The sequence below is a fragment of the Bos indicus x Bos taurus genome, chromosome 26 (assembly GCF_003369695.1).
Source record: "Bos indicus x Bos taurus breed Angus x Brahman F1 hybrid chromosome 26, Bos_hybrid_MaternalHap_v2.0, whole genome shotgun sequence".
Lineage (NCBI taxonomy): Eukaryota > Metazoa > Chordata > Mammalia > Artiodactyla > Bovidae > Bos > Bos indicus x Bos taurus.
In genome coordinates this window covers 42,567,547-42,582,602 of record NC_040101.1, presented here as the reverse complement: position 1 = coordinate 42,582,602, position 15,056 = coordinate 42,567,547, and the positions used below count along the sequence as shown (strand labels likewise).

Below are 15,056 nucleotides of genomic sequence, written 5' to 3'. Positions count from 1 at the left end.
GGGAAAATATATAGACATTTTTCTTTTTCCCCTCTAATGAGCTTCTAGGGGAAAAATTTTGAAAGTCAAAAGCAGAACTGAAGTCTGACAGAAGAATATAATTAGTAAATTTTTAGCATCTCACACTTCTACGGCCTATTCTTACCTATTCAGCCTCTTAAAACTAAAGCGAACAAGAAACAGTCTTTCTTCCACAAACTCAAACGCATCCCAGACTGTTGCTCCTGTATCAAATTTACCTTAAACTCTTGTTTTTCAGTGGTTCAGTCATGTCCAACTCTGTGTGACCCCATGGACTGTGGCACACCAGGCTTCCCTGCTTCAACTCTGGGATAGCCAAACCAGCCCCCAGATGAAAACTGACTACTTGAATAGCTTCCTACATACAACATAAAGATAGTCCTTTACTGGCAAAGACTCGGGAGTTGCTTTTATTTCCACTTGTAGATATCTAACGTATAAGGGAAGAAAACACAGACTTTATAAAACATACAAGAAAAAACTCATCATTTCCATTAAAGTTCAACATAAATTCTCAGTCTGCATTTTGTTTTCTTTACTTAAGATGATTTCCTTAACATTCAACCACACTGTGGGTCATGCAACAGAGTCTACCAGAGAGACACTCATTCCTTAGCAAACCAATTTCCAACTCCCATGCGTGGAAGCCATAAAGATGTTCTGCTAATGGAAAAATCAGACACCCGTGATGAGGGCAAAGCATGTGTTCAGTTTGCTATATGCAACTCAGGCAAATAACTTTGCTGCATTGAGTTTAGAGCCTGGGACATGAAAGCCACTTTGGATTTACCTGAAACTAAAAGGAGATGCCTACTGAAAATCCTGAGAAACCAGAATGAAATACTGCTCTAAATGCCACACATTCTAAAGAAAGGTGGAAAGCCATGCAGGTTCATCCACATCCCACCTAAACTGGGTATCACTCTCCACTAGCTCAAGTCACTCTGGACCAGCTGTTCTGAATTCTCTGTGTGAAGCATCTTCAGATACATATCACAATGGTTCAGATATCTGATTCTGTGTGGAAAAAGCTATAGCGTCATTCATAGCCCACAGGCCAACTGTCAACCACTGATTTGATGGGTTACACACACCAAGACTGGATAGTTTTCTGTGGTTTAATAGCCTGTACTCTCTGAAAATGTCTGAGGGTTTTCCTTCCTGTGATGTGAAAACATAAAAAACCTCATCTCTAACAATCCTGTTCATCACTGTATGAATCTGGTATAAAACAGAGCACTTCCTTAAAGCTGCCAGAGCTCTGGTTGGTTCAACAGACTACGTGGTTAAAAAACAAAAAAGAAAGAATGTGCTTTGATTCCTACTGCTTGATCAATTTCATTTCCCAGTAATGAATATTAAACATCGGTCGTGCCACCTCCCAATCCCTGAAACTGCAGACTTGTGCTTTACTTACTTGTACTTTAAGAGCAGCCACTGAATTAACCAGAGTCCCACAAGGATCATGCCGTTAATTTCACAAATAGAAAAGGCCCACTGCACCCGGTTAAAATGGTCAAAAAACGTGTCCGGTAGTGGAGGCTGCACCTCCTTGGGAGGTACTCGTTCATGGACGACCGAGATCATCACTGTGGTGAGAACAAAGCAGGAAAGTGCATAAAGAAAGGCCAGGAAAGTCTTGCCCCACTCCATGGGGTACTGGGAGCGCTCCGGTTCTGGCATGGGGATCTTGATCATTTCCTTCCTATACCCATTGGGCATCCCGTTGGGTTTGACCTTGATGCTGAAGCTGCCGTTAGGGGAGGGGCTGCCGGTGCCAATGCTGAGGTGCCCGTTGGCGTGGCCGTTCTTGTGTGCTTCCAAGTGGTGCTCCATCTTCAGGGTCTCTATCATGTGCAAGAGCCGCTGCCCGTTGTCAGAGGTGACCAGGCACAGCGGGGGTTTTGTGAAATCCTCCTGGGTGAGGTTGATCAAGTCCCGGCCTGTGAAATGTTCCAGAGGCTCACAGTATTCTGGCATAGCATTCTCCTGCAGCCAGTCTGCCACCTTCTCGGGTGACCAGTAGACCACTTCCTTCATTGTGCTGGCAGACAGTGTGAGGCCCCCTGCTTGCTCCCGGCGGGTCAGCAGTCACCGTTCCGACAGGGCAGGACACTGTCCCTCCACGCTGCGTTCATCCTGTCAGGCCTCATAACAGAGCTGTGTGGCGAGATGGTCAGGGCAGGTTTTAAACACCTCATGTAAGCTGTCCAGGGTTCTTGAGTGCCTGAGCATTAATTCACCTCATTTCTGAAGAACATTCTTCCTTCTGCGGAGGCAAGAGAAACAAGTCAAGCTACTGGGACTTTCAAATTAATCCCTCAAGATTCATAACCTTCACATGCATAAGGAAAATGGAAAACCAGTTATTGGTGGAGTCCATAGTTTTCAAACATATATTTGTTTTAAGGAACCAATGACTCCCTGGTTAGTATTCCCCAAAAGAGGCATTAAATTGGACCTGAGATGGATCAAGTCAAAGACAGTGGTAAATTTGCTGAGAAACAATTCAACAGTGCTTTGAACATTGCTCAGCACTGATCAGGGATTATTTTTGTGCTTATTACGTGGTTCCTGAGATCAGCTGAAAGACTGCAGCAAATCTGCTTAATCTACCACTCTAGATTAGTGTAGATTGGTGAAGAAATGTTCTAAATGTACAGAGCACACTTAACAGACATCATAAAAGAGAATCATAGAAGTGGAGAGCTTCAGGATCATCAGGTCCAAAAATTTTATACTCTTCCACAAAAATCAGTGAGTTCCTCTTTGCAAATGTGCTTGGACCCCAAATCTATAAAAGAGTTATAAGAGTGTAAGCTTGAGTGAAAACAGATGGGAGTAAAGGGCCAGGGTCCTCTCTGCTCTGATGACATCTCTACCCCTAGCCCGCAGGAAACTGTGTAGAAAACCACAGCTTCCAAACCAGTGATCTGATCCTCACTTATCCACAAGGAAATGAGTTCCAGGAAGGTCAATGAACCTGCCTACAGTCAAGCAGCAGCTTGTATAAAAGAGCTACAAGTTTCCAAGTCCTGGTTCAGTGTGTTTATTAAAATACTTTATCAGTGATGTGGCAATAACCAAAATGCACATCTGTAGGGAGATTAAAAATTATATATATAGAGTATAAAAATGTATATATGTTGTACATACATATATTTAACCACAAGTATGGTTAATGAATATAACATTGCATAAAACAACGGAAAATAAAGACTGAAGTTCTTCTACTTGATGATGAGCTTGGGGGGCATTTTCTAATTCTCTCTCACCTACTTATCTTTAGTAAATATATATTAATTTTGTAATAATCATTTAAAACTTTAAAAAAGCAAGAGAAGTTAAAAATAAAAGACTGAGCTCTATAACAAAGCATTATGGTTAATGAAATGTGGCCTTTGGCAAAAGGCAGACCATAGTTTGACTTTCAGCATCTCCATGCATACTATTTGAACTTCAGCTTACTAATGTGCAAAATGGCCATGATCAAATGTCTCCTTCACAGGACTGCTGTCAGTACTTTAAAATCCGTATGTGAAAGTTGAGGATACACAATCCAGCACTGTTTCTGTTTTCTACAACTGAGTAATACTCCACTGTGTGTGTACACACGCACACACATCTTCTTTATCCATGGATCCATGGACAGACTCTTAGATTATTTCCATATCTTGGGTATTATACATAATGCTGCAATGAACAAAGGGAATATACATATGTCTTTGTGAATTAGTGTTTTCGTTTTCTCCAGATAAATACCAGAAGTGAAATAGCTGGATCACATGGTAGTTCCTTTTCAATTTTTTTGGGACCCTCCATACTGTTTTCCATAGTGACTGCGCCGATTTACATTCCCACCAACAGCACACACTGCCATCTGTGACAAGTCTATCACAATATGTATGAACCTAGAGGTTATTATGCTAAGTGAAATAAGTCAGACAGAGAAAGACAAATACTGTATGATATAACTTACCTGTGAAATCTAAAAGACAAATTAATAAACACAACAAATCTTACAGAGCAGAGACTGGTGGCTACCAGAGGGGAGAGGATTGGAGGTAAGTGAAATAGACAAAGGAGAAGTCGATTATACAGTGACAGATGATAACCAGACTTACTGTGGGGATCAATTTGTAGTATATACAAGTAACAAATCATGCTGCAAATATAAAACTAAAATGTTATATGCCAATATGCCTAAAAATAAAACGATATTTTCTTACTTTCTCAAATTTTCTATCATAACCAATAGCTACTGTTCAGTACAGCTCATGATGAAATGCACTGGCCAGTTGTGGATTAACTTCTTTTCTCAAAAGAACGTTGTGTTAACTGAAAACAACTTGCACAGATTTGTAGGTTTAAGAGCTAGAAATTAGGAATGACAGTGTTCCCTAAGTATGCTTTGTGGAATAATAATCTGAGAAAATGCTCCATGTTTTAAAAATCCAAATGAGACTAGGAACTGCAGAGTAATCCTTCCAAGGGCTAGCAGTACACATTAGTATGTCAGAAGCGCTTGGAAATCCTCCAGTAAAGAAACTCTACTGGGATTTCTTAAACTGACCTCATCCGGGCTGTCCTGCTCTGAATCCTATTTCCTCCCTAGTAAGTGTGAGCTCCCAATGGACCCACTGGGAGGTCCAGGCACAAACAAGACCTGAACTCAGGCCTTCCGATTCCAAAGACCAAACTGTGTCTACCGAAGCCCTCAAACCCAGCTCTGGTATGAAAATGGACAGTATGTCTAACTCCCAACTTTCCAGACTAAATAACAACCAACCAAATGGTGGTAGAGCTTGACAGCTAGTCCAGGCTTTGGGAAAGAGTTCTCTTCTGAGAGCCCATAGAGCTTGGCACCTTCCTGACGTATCACCTCATGCTTAAGGGTCTGTCTAGACTGCCCCAGGGGACTCTGAGGGACCACGCAAGGGCTACAACCTTAAGCATCCACACGTCTCAACTCCAAAGGGGCCAAAAGGTGCTCAGTCAATGTTGTCTCAGTATCCAAGGAAATGTCCCTTACAACTAGCAACATGTAGATGGTTTAATGCAAAGTAAACCTACGGAAAATGCCACTGATACTCAAAACTACTTCCAAAAAATTTGAATGGTCAAGGAGAATAAGATGGGTATCCTCCAGAGAGAAATGAAAGTGAAATGAAACCAAAGTGAATCTCTGGCCACTTGAAAACCACTACAGAGGGGCTTCAATCGCCACTAACCCACCTAGAGTGACAAGAAGACATCTGCCAAACGGGAGTCCCAGCAGAAGGCCCCGTAGGAAAGGAAACAGGAGTCCCAGCAGAAGGTCCCATAGGAAAGGAAACGGGAGTCCTAGCAGAAGGTCCCGTAGGAAAGGAAACGGGAGTCCTAGCAGAAGGCCCCGCATGAAAGGAAACCTCCTGGCATCAGACCCGGGCCTCTCCCCAGATACCCCTCAGCAATCAGGACAGAGCCAAGGGAAGGCTCAACACCTCGAAGTGGCTATGAGAACTCTAAAGAAAAATTAGTGATTGAATGTTGAGGCTCAAATAAATGAACATGGGCTTTTCATATATACAAGTTCTTCATTTCTCCCCTTGCCCAGTACAGGAAGTCTACCAGGAGGGGAAAACCCCTCAGAACCACAGAGACCAGACCAAGGACAAGGTATTATTTCACTTCTCTTTGATGGGGAAACACAGTCAGATAATATCCTCCTCAGACACAATCTTCTTCAAAGCAGAAAAATATCAAACGGTAGGTGATAATACAGGGCCATGAGATCCACACACATACACACACCACACACACACACATTCTGGCACTGTAAGCTTCTATCCAAATGAAAGAACACTAATCTTGCAAATAACAAGTCCATCAGGCAGTCTGAAATAACCAGTGGAATTCTTAAAGAAACAGCAAAATAAACCAATAGCTTCCATTAATTAACTGGAACAAAAAAAACTCTTCACTCCTTAAGACAATCCCTGTGATCCGCCACCCCTAACTTGGGAGTGCTCTATCTACTCCTCTTCAACAAGTCCAGATTCTTCCCTTAGTCTGTAAGGTCCTCTGCAAAGCCTTTCCTGGTCACTCCTTCACAATCTTTCCCCACTCTCTGAATTTGTACACCTCTAATATCATTGCCACAAAATACAATTTAACCGTCTTGTGTGCAAGATGTGGTCAGAAGAGCTCCAGCTACCTCCTTTCTTGACAAAATCCTTTAACCTCTTCAAGCTCAGCTTCTGATGGGAAATGGCATTAACAACTAACTACCTTACCTGTCCCTCACATGGGTTGCTACTGCTGTGACGATCACGTAGAAGGAATGAAAGCTGTTAAATACTCCAAGAAATATGTCTTGTTCTTTTTGTAACATCCTGCTTTCTTTCTAATGCCCACCAGGGCCCATAGTGACATCTCATTACTATTAAATGAAGCAGCCACTCCCAAATGGCAATTTTAAAAGCCCAAATCATTGGGACACAGGAGTAAGCACATCTTTCCAAATTTCATGAGAAAATAAAGTTTCTTTTTCAAGCAAGATTTGAAGCTTGAAAATAAAGGCATACATGTAGCTTTCTTGAAGCTAATACTGAAATCACACGATAAGGAAAAAACTCATTTCTATGGAAGTAACCATTAGGTAGCTACTCAGTACTTTCCTGGAGAAGGCAATGGGGGCTGGGGTCACACAGAGCTGGACACGACTGAAGCGACTTAGCAGCAGCAGCAGCAGCAGTACTTTCCAGCCTTTTGGCTAAGGCTAAGATTAAGTGTAGTATGGGTGCTTCCCAAGTGCTACAGTGGTAAAGAATCCACCTGCCAATGCAGGAAACACAAGAGATGCAGGTTCGATCCCTGGGTTAAGAAGATCCTCTGGAGTAGGAACGGGCAACCCGCTCCAGTACTCTTGCCTGAAAAATTCCATGGACATGAGAGCCTGGTGGGCTACAGTCCATAGAGTCGGACATGACTGAGCGTGCATACAATGAGTACTTCAAAGGCCACAGCGAAAAGATGAGGACTTACTCAGAGACCCCAGAGCCTGGCTGTGGGAGGAGAAGTGAGACAGTGACTATCCCTTGGGCCTACACAGTCAATTTCTACATACTGTTGTGTCTGAGACAGGAAAGGCAAAGTGCTTTCTCATCTAGACCCAGAAGACCGCATGTAAGGCTGGACTCAGAAAACTACTATTACCACCATCATCCAGAGGTGCTACCCTGAACCCATTACTGGGATAAAGCTGAGAAATAATGCAGAGCTCAAATCTTTAAATTTAGCTCTCAGAACTAGGAAGATGTAAAAGAAGAATAAAAGCTGCACATAAACTCTTTATTCCATAACACCACAGAATTTGAGTGTTACAGTTGATCAGTCGTGTCCAACTCTTTGTGACCGTGTGGACTGCAGCCCATCAGGCTCCTCTGTTCATGGAGTCCCCCATGTGTCCCCCATCCCGAACACGTCTCTTCCCATCCCATCCCTCTGGGTTGTCCCAGTGCACCAGCCTTGAGTGCCCTGCATCGAACTTGGACTGGTCGTCTATTTCACATATGGTAATAGTCTATTTCACATATGGTAATATACATGTTTCAATGCCATTCTCTCAAATCATCCCACCCTCGCCTTCTCCCACAGAGTCCGAAAGTCTGTTCTTTCTATCCGTGTCTCTTTTTCTGTCCTGCATATAGGGTCATCATTACCATCTTTCTAAATTCCATATATATGTGTTAATATACTGTACTGGTGTTTTTCTTTCTGACTCACTTCACTCTGCATAATAGGCTCCAGTTTCATCCACCTCATTAGAACTGATTCAAATGTATTCTTTTTAACAGCTGAGTAATATTCCATTGTGTATATGTACCACAGCTTTCTTATCCATTCGTCTGCCAATGGACATCTAGGTTGCTTACATGTCCTAGCTATTGTAAACAGTGCTGCGATGAATATCGGGACACATGTGTCTCTTTCAATTCTGGTTTTCTGAGTGTGTATGCCCAGCAGTGGGCTTGCTGGATCATATGGCAGTTCTATTTCCAGTTTTTCAAGGAATCTCCACACTGTTCTCCATAGTGGCTGCACTAATTTGCATTCCCACCAAGTGTAAGAAGATTCCCTTTTCTCCACATTCCCTCTCCAGCATTTATTGTTTGTAGACTTTTTGATAGCAGCCATTCTGACTAGAGTGAGATGGTACCTCACTGTGGTTTTGATTTGCATTTCTCTGATAATGAGTGATGCTGAGCATCTTTTCATGTGTTTGTTACCCATTTGTATGTCTTCTTTAGGAGACATGTCTGTTTAGTTCTTTGGCCCATTTTTTGATTGAGTCATTTATTTTTCTGGTATTGAGCTGCATGAGCTGCTTGTATATTTTTGAGATTAAGTCTTTGTCAGTTACTTCATTTGGTATTATTTTCTCCCATTCTGAAGGCTGTCTTTTCACCTTGCTTATAGTTTCCTTCGTTGTGCAAAAGCCTTTAAGTTTAATTAGGTCCCATTTGTTTATTTTTGCTTTTATTTCTATTACTCTGGGAGGTGGGTCATAGAGGATCTTGCTGTGATTTATGTCAGAGAGGGTTTTGCCTGTTTTCCTCTAGGAGTTTTATAGTTTCTTGTCTTACCTTTAGATCTTTAATCCATTTTGAGTTTATTTTTGTGTATGGTGTTAGAAAGTGTTCTAGTTTCATTCTTTTACAGGTGGTTGACCAGTCTTCCCAGCACCACTTGTTAAGGAGATTGTCTTTTCTCCATTGTTTATTTTTGCCTCCTTTGTCAAAGATAAGGTGTCCACAGGTGTGTGGATTTATCTTTGGGCTTTCTATTTTGTTATGTTGATCTTTATTTCTGTCTTTGTGCCAGTACCATACTGTCATGATGACTGTAGATTTGTAGTATAGTCTGAAGTCAGGCGGGTTGATTCCTTCAGTTTCATTCTTCTTTCTCAAAATTGCTTTGGCTATTCAAGGTTTTTGTGTATTTCCATACAAATTGTGAAATTATTTGTTCTAGTTCTGTGAAAAATACCATTGATAGCTTGATAGGGACTGCATTGAATCTATAGATTGCTTTGGGTAGTATACTCATTTTCACTATATTGAGTCTTCCAATCCATGAACATGGTATACTTCTCCATCTATTTGTGTCATTTTTTATTTCTTTTATCAGTGTTTTATAGTTTTCTATATATAGGTCTTCTGTTTCTTTAGGTAGATTTATTCCTAAGTATTTTATTCTTTTCATAGAAATGGTGAATGGGATAATTTCCTTAATTTCTCTTTCTGTTTTCTCACTGTTAATGTATAGGAATTCAAGGGATGTGAGAAAATAAATAAAATAGACAAACCATTAGCCAGGCTCATCAAGAAGAAAGGGAGATGAATCAAATCAACAAAATTAGAAATGAAAATGGAGATTCACAACAGACAACACAGAAATACAAACGATCATAAGAGACTACTATTAGCAACTATATGCCAATAAACTGGACAACTTGGAAAAAATGGATGAATTCTCAGAAAAGTATAACCTTCAAAAACTGAACCAGGAAGAAACAGAAAACAGACCCATCACAAGCACAGAAATTGAAACCGTAATCAAAAATCTTCCAACAAACAAAAGCTGAAGACCAGATGGCTTCATAGGTGAATTCTACCAAAAATTTAGAGAAGAGCTAACACCTATCCTACTCAAACTCTTCCAGAAAATTGCAGAGGAAGGTAAACTCCCAAACTCATTCTATGAGGCCACCATCACCCTAATACCAAAACCAGACAAAGATGCCACACAAAAAAAAGAGAAAACTACAGGCCAATATCACTGATGAACATAGATGCAAAAATCCTTAACAAAATTCTAGCAAACAGAATCCAATAACATATTAAAAAGATCATACATCATCACCAAGTGGGGTTTATCCCAGGGATGCAAGGATTCTTCAATATTTGGAAATCAATCAATGTGATACATCACATTAACAAATTGAAAGATAAAAACCATATGTGTATCTCAATAGATGCAGAGAAAGCCTTTGACAAAATTCAACACCCATTTATGATAAAAACCCTCCAGAAAGCAGGCACAGAAGTAACATACCTCAACATAATAAAAGCCATATATGATAAACCCACAGCAAACATTATCTTCAATGGCGAAAAATTGAAAGCATTTCCCCTAAAGTCAGGAACAAGACAAGGGTGCCCACTCTCACCACTACTATTCAACATAGTTTTGGAAGATTCAGCTACAGCAAACAGAGATGAAAAAGAAGTAAAAGGAATCCAGATTTGAAAAGAAGAAGTAAAACTCTCACTGTTTGCAGATGACATGATCCTCTACATAGAAAACCCTAAAGACAGCCAGAAAATAACTAGAGCTAATCAACAAATATAGTAAAGTTGCGGTATATAAAATTAATACAAAGAACTGAATTTTTATGAGTTGTTAAAGGCACGATGGATCCAAGATTGAACAAATATAGCTGGCATGTCAGGGAAGAAACTACAGGGAAGTTTCAGAAGTTTCTAAATGCTGATAACGGCAAAAGAAAGTAGGAAACAAGGCATGCATAACTGCAAAGTAAACTTTTGGCTCCATGTATCAAATCTCTAAAAGCAAAAGCAACCTGGGGTATACATGTGGTTCTACTCCACTGGCTTACAGAATCAACTTAATACAAGATCAAAATTTGGTGAGCATGTAATATTTAGCTCAGATTTTATAACATGAAACTACCTGTGGAAATCTGCTAAAGAGAAACACAAAGTATTGATGTCATTTTATTAAGAAATAGATGAACTGCCTTTTTGTAAACACTTCTAGTCCAGATAAAGGTCTTTACATCTACTAGAACTTTCCATAAAAGTCAATAGTAACCTAATGGAGCACCGAAGAATTGATGCTTTTGAACTGTGGTGTTGGAGAAGACTCTTGAGAGTCCCTTGGACTGCAAGGAGATCCAACCAGTCCATTCTGAAGGAGATCAGCCCTGGGATTTCTTTGGAAGGAATGATGCTAAAGCTGAAACTCCAGTACTCAGGCCACCTCATGTGAAGAGTTGACTCATTGGAAAAGACTCTGATGCTGGGAGGGATTGGGGGCAGAAGGAGAAGGGGACGACAGAGGATGAGATGGCTGGATGGCATCACGGACTCGATGGATGTGAGTCTGGGTGAACTCCGGGAGTTGGTGATGGACAGGGAGGCCTGGCGTGCTGCAATTCATGGGGTTGCAGAGTCGAACACGACTGAGCGACTGAACTGAACTGAACTGAACCTAATGGACGTTTTAGGGCAATGCAGCCCAATGAAAGACTCATGAGGTAGGTGTTTACATCGTCTCTCCAAACCAATCTAAGTAGCTATAAAATTTTTTTTTGTTACTTAACAAGTAAAGAATTCACTTAAATAGGCAGAAGTTATAAAACTGTATTTATCAGAAGAAGAAAAAATGGCTAGAATAACAATCACATAGCTTCAATCTACTGTTGAGGAAATTTCAAATTACTTCTGATGCCTTAATCTTTAAACTATAACTTATTTTAAATTGCTATTATGTACAGTGTTCACAATTCCATAGCCAGACTCTGGTTAGCAAATAAAATCATTCCTTTTGAAATGGATCCTTGAAATTGAGAACTAAGTACATCATGATATAACAGAATACGAAGCCTCCAATGAAGACTAGACTGTACTTCTATATTTACTGATACGTATTTATATGTATGTATGTATGTGTAGTTTTGTCAAACAGGTTACAAAGAGAATGATACCATTTTTGGAAACATGAATCACAAATATCCATAGCAGAAAAGTCTACAAGGTGTATATCAACCTCTAAACTACCTTTGGGTGACAAAACTATGAAATAATTTTCGACTTTATTTTTTCCAGTGTTCTCTAATTTCCTTGATAAAGACACATTACTTGTGTTTAGAAAAGAAAAAGCTTGTTTTTCCTTCAAGTATGTTTTATGTTTTTAAATGCACAGGCAGCATTGCAAAATTGAAAATAGATGCTTCCCACATCTGCTTTCTTTAAAAATATGAAATGGGCTTGCAGACTTCTCTAAATAATTGGAACTTTTGCCCTCTGTGTATAATTAGGTTCCAAGGCCATCAAATTCCCCAAACATAATAGTCTCAGGATATGAGCCAAACCACTGACAAGGATAAAGCTGAAATCTGAACCTAAGCGCAGAAAAAAATTCCGGTCTCAGATACTGTCTATCAATCCAGAGAGAAAACAACAACAAACCATCAGAATGACAACTCTTCTTTCATCTAGATTTTCTTCAATATCCATCTCTCCAGCCTACTGCCAAAATGTAAAACCCATGTGAAAATTCTGCCTGTCATTACAATAAGGAAAACTTTGCATAACACTAATGACAACTAATCACGATAGTTCTCCCCTGGGTTTTCATTCTTAGAACACAATTACCAAACCTCTGAAGAGTCTATTCCCTCTCAACTGATGAACTGCCTTTCTAGGTCTGAAACAGCAGGGCTATTTTATAACATTCATCAAGTTAATCTGTGCTTCTGGGACATGGACACAATCTGGCAGCACTCAAGATTGTTAGGACATAACTGATGTTGCCAAATTCCATTGGCCCTCATGTCCAGCTGATGTGCACAGTAGTGATCTATCTGCCTCAAGAAGCCTGGGAACCGCTAACCCAGGCTCTTATTTCCACCACACCTCACTCCATCTCTTCTTTTTTTCCCATTCTGCTTTTTCAAAATAAGAGCTAAAACCCTTCCTTGTTTAGCTAGAATTAAAAAGATTGCACGTCCCTCTGAATCTATCATAAATGAGGGCTGTGAAAAAAGTCACTGGCTTAGGAAAAAAGATGAGGCCATGTTTTACTATCTTCTGTTTTAAAGAAACTTCAAGAAATTAATGTAAATTACAAAAGAGAAGTAAATGCATAACAGCCCCTTAGAGACTCTTCAACAAGCAAGAGTTCACAGATTTCCCACGTAAAAACTGATCTCAGGGATAAACAAGTTACTGAAAAGTATAAATCACATAAGGACATAATCCACCATGAGGTAAACCTAGCAGGTGTGACAAACAACACGAGCTTGAGAAAATAAGTTTAAAGAGGTGGTTAAGTGAGTACACTAATGATATAAAAGAGAATTCAAACATTAATAAAAGAATAAGACATGGCAGGGAAAAGAGAAAAGACAAGACAGGTGTGTTCAAAGAAAATACAGGAAAATCCCAGCTTCTCTCCTTGGCCTGCAGTGGGCTGATACCTCAGGATGAAAATGAGAAAGCAAAAGGTTACAGGGAGGTCAGAAGAGAAGGGGAAATGAGCAAAAAAAATATACAGTACATGTTTAAATGCAATTGACAGGTTTTTTCCAATCCCCAAACTCAAGCAATCCAGCACCCATACACTCTTTGTAGGCAGAAAAGGAGTGGAAAGTGGAATCCAGTCCATCAAAAGATAGAACTTATTTTCTAAAAATGTATTAATATCTAACTAAACATGGGCATTGGGGGCTTCCCAGGAGGTACAGTGGTAAAGAATCCACCTGCAATGCAGGAGACGTGGGGTCAACTCCGGGGTCAGGAAGATCCCCTGGAGAAGGAACTGACAACCAACTCCGGTATTCTTGCCTGGGAAATCCCATGGACAGAGGAGCCTGGTGGGCTGCAGCCCATGGGATAGCAAAGAGTTGGACACAACTGAGCACACACACACAGATAAACACACACACGCATTAATCCCCACTGCCTCTTAAAACTCTCCTGAAAAGATAATACAGGGATGAAAAAGGAGTGGGGAAAGGGAAAAGAGAACAAGAGACAACTAATTTAGGAGGCTGGGAAGCTGATGGACTGAGTAGTAGCTGAGAGAAAACCCAAGAAAACAAAATCCTAAGCCAGTAAGGAGGAGAAATGAAAAGCAGTCTGTGTAAAAAGAGGCCTTAGAAGCATGAGGAATTGGAGGAATACATCGGAAAATGGGGGTGAGGTGGAGCTAAAAATAGGACTGGTTGAAAGACCATCAAAAAAGTGACCTTCAGATTCTCACTTCCCACAGTCGAACAACTACCTCTGCCCAACACCAAAGAAGACGGGAAGTGTATTGTCTCCAAAAGGGGAATGGAGAGCTGCCAGAAAAGGAATAGGAACACAGCTGAAGGCGGGGTACTAACTACAATGCATTAAATAAAAGTTACAAACACATGTTGCCAGACCTGTCCTAATCCTTTACCTCATTCAACACCCAGCATGCTGGGAGCCAGAATGAAAACTTCCAGGCAGACCTCCCCCTCCCCACAACTCCAGACACTTTACAAGAAAAGAGCACTGATTATCTTGCACTGAAATCCATGCAAACAAGTTCCACTCATGCAAAGTGCTTTCAAACAGCATTTTTAGTGCTTTTTAAAAAATAAGAGTGGGTCAAAAAAATTAATAGACATTTGAAGAAACTCTAATAAATATGAAAGCCAGAGCTTAAAACAAAAAAGAACTTGGAAGAACACACTAAAGAGGGAAATTGTAATGTTAAGAAAAACTATTATGAACATTCTCAAAGAAACATTGAACAAGAACATAATGGTACCCAAAAAATTCATTATTTTTAAAAGGTCCTGGAAACTCATAGTAAATATGAAAATTTCAATAGAAAATAAAGTTGGAAAAAATATCTCAGAAAACAGAACAAGACAGAAAGATGGAAAACTGAAAGAAAAGGTAAGAACGTTAAAAAAGTCATCTAGAAAGTTTAGTATGTGACTAGTAGGAGCTCAAGAAAGAGCATGGGAAACAATGGGGAAGTTGTAACCAGAGAAATTATTTAAGAATATTTTTCAGAACTCAAGGGCTATGAATTGCTATACTGAGAGTCCAGCACATATTCAAGAAGAGTGATTGAGAATGTTTGTTACTATTATTCTGTACTAATTTATTTCTTATTTTTAAGGAGACAAAATCCTGAAGAATGCTCTATCTCCACCCTGGCTGTATTTTCTTCCTCCTTACCTCAAACCACAAGGAAAGCGCCTGCCA

General features: G+C 40.1%; 1 protein-coding gene across 22 annotated transcripts in view; it reads right to left on the bottom strand.

The window, feature by feature from the left end:
- The window catches only part of SGMS1 (sphingomyelin synthase 1), a 324,117-nt gene that overhangs the window by 39,179 nt on the left and 269,882 nt on the right, over positions 1-15,056 (bottom strand). For all 22 annotated transcript variants that reach the window (XM_027528939.1, XM_027528943.1, XM_027528946.1 and 19 more), the window contains one exon: positions 1,439-2,290. In XM_027528939.1, the coding sequence (XP_027384740.1) occupies positions 1,439-2,061 (623 nt within the window). In that variant the 5' untranslated portion in view covers positions 2,062-2,290. The remainder of the gene's footprint in view (positions 1-1,438; positions 2,291-15,056) is intronic.